Source organism: Trachypithecus francoisi, unplaced genomic scaffold (genome assembly GCF_009764315.1).
Source record: "Trachypithecus francoisi isolate TF-2019V2 unplaced genomic scaffold, Tfra_2.0 Lachesis_group6, whole genome shotgun sequence".
In the NCBI taxonomy this organism is placed as follows: Eukaryota; Metazoa; Chordata; class Mammalia; order Primates; family Cercopithecidae; genus Trachypithecus; species Trachypithecus francoisi.
The window spans coordinates 89,508,887-89,514,886 of NW_022681471.1; the positions used below are offsets into that span (position 1 = coordinate 89,508,887).

The window sequence follows — 6,000 nt, forward strand, 5'->3', positions numbered from 1 at the left end:
GGACTAGGTTTTCAACGTATCATTCCTGGAGGGACACAATTCAACCCATAACACTAGCTGTGTGACTTCACCTCTCTGGGTCCTAGTTTCGATATCTACAAGACAGGAATTACAATCCCTACCTCTCCAGGGTGTTGTATATTAGTACCTATCAGCGCCTAGCACATACTAGCAGCTTCATAGATGGTACATTTTATTACTGCCAGGGAGAACAGACTGAGGCTCCATTTCTGAACTACAAGGCTAGTTGCATGTTTCTCAGAATGCAAAACCCATAGGCATACTTGGTGAGTGTGCTCTGATGAGGTGACTAATTATGATCATCCCACTTTAGGGTTGGCTGGTAAGGCCCTGAGGCAGGTGCTGTGCTTGCCTCTCATCTAATTAAGGTTTATTTGAAGAGGGGCTTCTGAGTTGATATTGCAAGAAGTGCATCTATTTCCTCTTTTCATTTGCTCATCTAATTGGCACACTGCACAGGAGGCAGAGTGGCTAAGGCAATCAGGTCAGGCTGTCCCAACATCTGAGCCCCAAGCTAGTCTTTCAGCCTCAGACAACATCAACAGAAGTACCTTCTATATATAGGCAGAGCTCAATGGCCTTGCCCGTTTGGGCAGCAGGAAATGGGTGAGTTTAGTCTCTTGTCACCATTCAGACTTTCCTGAGACTCATGACCTGAAAATTGGTTCATACCAACCAACAACGCAACTTGAGCACATACCACACTTGAGAAGTCTCCCACCTCATAGGGCCCGGTGAGAACTTCAACACACATACACATACACACATCCAAATGTGGCCAAGAAGCAGGCAGCAGCTAAGAATGACCATGTATCTCCAGAAAGGCTGTCTTAGAGGTGAGATGGAGATACAGCTTGTTTCATTTGGGTGTTATTCCTCCCCTTGAAGAAGGAGGGCAGTAAGGAGCTCAGAGTTAGCAAAGGGAAGTAAATTGATGACGAAGTGAATCCCTCCCAGTAATTCCCACTTCCCTTACTTGGCACACACATGTCCCGTCCATCTAGGGCAATCTTTGTTCCAGAGGTGCGTAATCTTGGAAATTGTTTTCTTAAGTTACTAGTTGAAAAGCAAAAAAACATTATTTGTCTGCACTGACTTGTTCCTCCCTCAGTATCCCATCGTGACTGACCAAACCTCTACCTGCTGTACTCCTCTCATTCACATGCCACCATTTGTGACAGCCAGCAAGGCTCGACTTATGGCTGGAGCAGCAAGTGGCCCGTGCACAGCAAAAAGCCACATAAGTGCTAGATTGAAAGTAAAGTGCATACGGGGAGTAGAGGTGAGGCAGGTTAGGTGGGCTGTAAGCATATGAGGTGGAGATATCTGTGCCCATCTGTTCTCCCAGCTCACTACTTACTGGAATGTGAACTATCTCACCTGTGTTGATGTTCTAGAACTTGATTCTTCTGAGTCGAAGATGGTCCCAAAAGTCTTTCATGGACTGTACAGAGTTCATCTTGTGGGCGCTGGGGGTTACTAGGGAGCACTTAAATTTGCTTCCTAAACCTGTGGGACAAGCCATCTAGAACTCATTTCTTAATTAGTAAGAGTGATAGCTAGGGGCTAAAGCACGGCCAAGGGAGACAGACCCTCTTTTCCAGGAGGAGAAAGTTGAGCCAGCCTCTCTGTAGCTCTCTCCTTGCTTCACAAAACAACCTTTAAATTACAGTAAGCATGTAATAAAGATTCCCTCAGCATCTGGCCTCCCCACATGTCTTTGCTAAGACAGTGTTGTATAGAGGGTAGGTTATATAGTTAAACAGACCTGGATTCTGTCTAGCTGTGTGATCTTGAGCACCAAACTTCTTGGAATCTGTTTTCTCACCTTGGAATGAGAACAATAGTACCTTGTAAGGTATTGTAAGCTACCAGGAAAATGGGACAAAATTATGTATGTACAGTGCTTGGCACACAGTATATGCTCAAAACTAGGTAGCTTTTACTTAGGGGGACACTGGGATGTCTCCAGGGACTTCAGGTCAACAGTAGGACCCTTGTCCTGGACCCTAAACTGTAGGGGTGAAGCTCAGTGTTAATTGATACTAATCAAAAAGCCTCTCTGCTTGCCAAAACTGAAAGCATGCCCCACCCCAAGGAGAGCCCCATCATTGGTTGTTTTCTGGATATTCCTGTTGAGAAAGAAAAGAGCTGGCTATGGGCCAAAGGGATGCAAGTTGGCACCTTGTGGTCTCTTGGTCACTAGCAGGGACTGGGAGTGGGGAGAGTGTTAAGAGTCTACAAAAGTGCTAGGCATTGGACACTCACTCTTTTTCCTGTCTGTACCAGCTGAGAAGTGCTGAGGATGAGACCGCACTACAAAGCACCCTGGATGCCATGAATAAGGAGTTCAAAAAACTATCTGCGATGACTGGATGAATCCAATCTTTGTTCCAGAGGTGCGTAATCTTGGAAATTGGGAAATAAAGGGAAAGAGGGATTCTTCCTTAGTGCCCTCCCTTCCAGTGTGGGCCAGGACATGGTGACTGTAGTACAGGGTGTCCAGTGCTGGCTTTCAAATGAAGGTTACTGGAGCATCCTCCCTGCCCACCTCCCCCAATCTCTTCATCATAAATAGATAGGGTAAGGCAGAAAACATGTAGAAAAATTAGGCAACGGTGGAAAAATAACCAGAAAGAAGACTCATTCTGTAACAAGAGATGATCAAGAAAGAATAAGCAAGATAGGTTTTTTCGTGTGTTGTTTTCCTGGCTGCAAATTCCCCCTCCCTGCTCAGCACCTGCTGCCAGGACAGAACTTCATCTAGTTCATACCAGTATGGCCATGCAGTTGTTCACAGCCAATACCTGTTCTAAATGGTTGGTGCCCAAGCCATACTGGTGGTTAAATCTTCCAAATATTACCTCTCCCTGCTGCTTTCCATCCCTCCCCTCTGGGTTTTCTGGCAACAAAGTTAATCTCAAAATTGTAATTTACTGAGACCAGTAGTAAAACAAGCACACTTTAGCAGGCCTGAGCTGGAATTACAGAGCCTGCATGATCTGCACAGCAGAGAGCCCACATTCGTAATTAAGAGTTATGTTTAGAGAACCCTCTTTGCATTCCAGACAGGGAAGCAGCTGGGCTGGCAGGCAAGGGTCTTCCCTATAAGAGGTATTTGGCCAAGGGCAAGTAAGGGCTCACCAAACTATATGCCTGAAGGAAGAGGTGTTTTTTTCCTAATTCATGCAGAGATTCCATGTGAGCTAGCAGTGGCGCTAGCAATCTCATCCTTCTAATCCCTAGCCACATGAGCTCAGGTGAAATATTTAACCTCTCCAAGCTTCTGCTTCCTCGTCTCTGATACAGGGATGTTAATAACCACTTTGCAAGGTTGCTTTGAGAGTTGTATGAGAGCATTTATTAATGCTAGCAAGGCACCTGGCATCAAGTAGCCTCTTAGTAAGGATCAATTGCTTTCCCAGGGCATGCGACCAGTGATGGGGGTGTTCTCATACCTGGATAGAAAGCAGATCTCCCTGTTCTCTGCAGCCATTCTTGTTTACCACTTTTCCAGGACGCTAGCAATTATCTTTGAATATTAGGTAACTAACATTTTGACCTTCCTCTTGGTTTCTCAGGAAAAATCTTCGGACACTGACAGTAGAAGCCTCAGGCTGAAAATTAAGCTCCCCAAATTGGGAAAGAAAAAGCTAGAAGAGGAACACAAGCCTAAATCAGGCCAGAGTGTCCAGAGTTTTGTTGGTAAGTCTCCCCTACAGGCAGAGGGGTCATGAAGACTTCCCCAACAGCCTGGCTACCTCCCAGGAACTTAAAGCCCCCATTAGAAATGTTTGTGGGAATAGTGATGATGAAGGGGGAGGCCATCTGGGAGTCAGCAGTAAGTGATACCAAGCCATATCTTGGACAAGGTGAGAGAAAGTGATATGGACACTGGTAAGGGAAGAACCTGTGTGGTCTCCATGACATATACAGAAAACAAAAATGCTAACAGGTGGTGATTTTTCTGCCTGATTCACTCTTAAGAGTCAGGAACAGGTTCTGTGACCTATCTAAACACTTTTGTTCCTGTTATAGTAAGTGGTAGAAAAGCAACATATCTGTATGTTTTATTGTTTGAATTTTGGTTCCATTTCTTCTTTCTTCAGAATTGGCCTTAAGGACTATTGACATATCAGTGGGATTCAAAAGAAGGTTCTCTTAGAGTTTTCAGTTGTGCCAATTCTGATGTCCATGGTAGCCCCTCCTAAATTTTGGTCCTAGACAACCCGGAAGCTTGAGAGATGTAGTAATAGTGGACATGGAAAAAAAGGAACAGGCTCACGCCTATAATCCCAACACTTTGGAAGGCCGAGGCAGGCTGACCGTTTGAGCCCAGGAGTTCAAGACCAGCCTGGGCAACATGGTGGGACCCCGTCTCTACAAAAAATAAAAAAAAAATAGGGCATGGTGGTGTGCATTTGTAGTCCTAGCTACTTGGGAGGCTGAGGTGGGAGGATTGCTTGAGCCTGGGAGGCTGAGATTGCAGTGAGCTGTCATCGTGCCGCTACTCTTCAGCCTGGGCACAAAGTGAGACCTCATCTCGAAAGAAAGAGGAAGGAGGGAAGGAGGGAGGAGGAGAAAGAGGAAGGAAGGAGGGAGGGAAGGAAGGAAGGAAGGAAGGAAGGAAGGAAGGAAGGAGAATAAGAGAGAAAGAATAAAGAAAGGAAGGATGGAGAAAGAAAGGAAGGAAGGAGAAAGAAAGGAAGGAAGGAGAAAAAAGGGGAAAGAAACAAAAGAAAGAAGGAAAGAAAGAAAAAAGAAAAGAAAAAAAGAAAGGGACAGAGGGTAGCAGTTTGTTTTCAAGGAACTAAGAGTTTGCATGAATGCCAAGAGAATCTCTTGAATCAAGCTGTATTTTCTCAGGTATGGTCCAACTGGTTGATTCCTTAAGAGTCTGTCAATTGGGAGACCATGGTGTTTGCAAATATTTCTAAAGACTCTGATGGAGTCAATATCAGTTCCATAGATTATCAGGTTCCGAAAATTCATCCCATTTGTCTTTAGCTCACATGGTTTTAGCTGGTTTTCTCTGATGATTCAGAGATGGTTAGTAAAATGGGAACAAACCAGTCTATCTTTTAACAGACTTTTTGCTCTCTTTTGGGTCCACATACTTAGGCATCTGGCAGTGTGCTAACCTCATTAGTTCTATACCATTTTTTTTCCTCTGAAGGAAGTCTGTGGCACCGCAGACATTGTGAAGATGAAGCAAAGGGCGATGATCCTCTAACACCATCAAGATCTCAACTGTAGCCCTTGAAAGCTGGAAGAACTCACAACATTGAGAATTCTACTTAAAAAACTCTCAAAACCTCAATACAGGCTAGACTAAATCACTTCAGAACAAACATGAGCACCACCAAGAAAGACCTCCAATTCTTTTCACTAGTGCATTTCCTGGACTTAATCTGTCGCCTTAGAGGTTTACATTTCCTCATTGGCCAAAGGTTCTTGTTCCGAGTTGTCTTGTTCAGTTCTCCTTCTCTTTGTGCATCTTGAGGAACTATAATATTTATTGGGATAAGCGCTTTATGAATGGCCTGGGATCTATAAAGGATTCAAGGGAGTTCACCTCTTCAAGGAGTTTTGGAATGGTTTTCTCTGACCAGCAGAGAAACTATCAATCCTAAGGAATGAATGAAAAGACACACAGACTCCCAGGGAGATGAAGAGAAGGGGGCAGGCAGGACAGCCAGGCTTGGTTGTGTGTCTCTCCGAATCCCTGCTAACTGCAACTTGCACCTTCAGATCTCTTCTAGCTGGCTCATTTAAATGAGAACTAGATCCTGGGGGCTTGTCCACTTTCCTGTTAAGATGACCATGTGAAATCTCTTCTTGTAGATGTGGTAACCTCTCTCTCTCTCTCTCTCTCTCTCTCTCACTGCAAACCCTTTGTGTTTTTCCATGTGTGCTTCTATGTCTGCATATGTCCAGGTGGTGCTCTGGTGGCTGGGTGGGCTCATTGGTTGGAACTCA

General features: G+C 44.8%; 1 protein-coding gene across 1 annotated transcript in view; it reads left to right on the forward strand.

Moving 5' to 3' along the window:
• The window catches only part of DGKK (diacylglycerol kinase kappa), a 105,123-nt gene extending 99,667 nt beyond the window's left edge, over nt 1-5,456 (forward strand). Inside the window, 4 exon segments of the mRNA XM_033201048.1 lie at nt 2,311-2,386; nt 2,389-2,420; nt 3,603-3,730; nt 5,202-5,456. Of these exon segments, the coding sequence (XP_033056939.1) occupies nt 2,311-2,386; nt 2,389-2,420; nt 3,603-3,730; nt 5,202-5,277 (312 nt within the window). The 3' untranslated portion in view covers nt 5,278-5,456.
• Nucleotides 5,457-6,000: the final 544 nt, after the last annotated feature.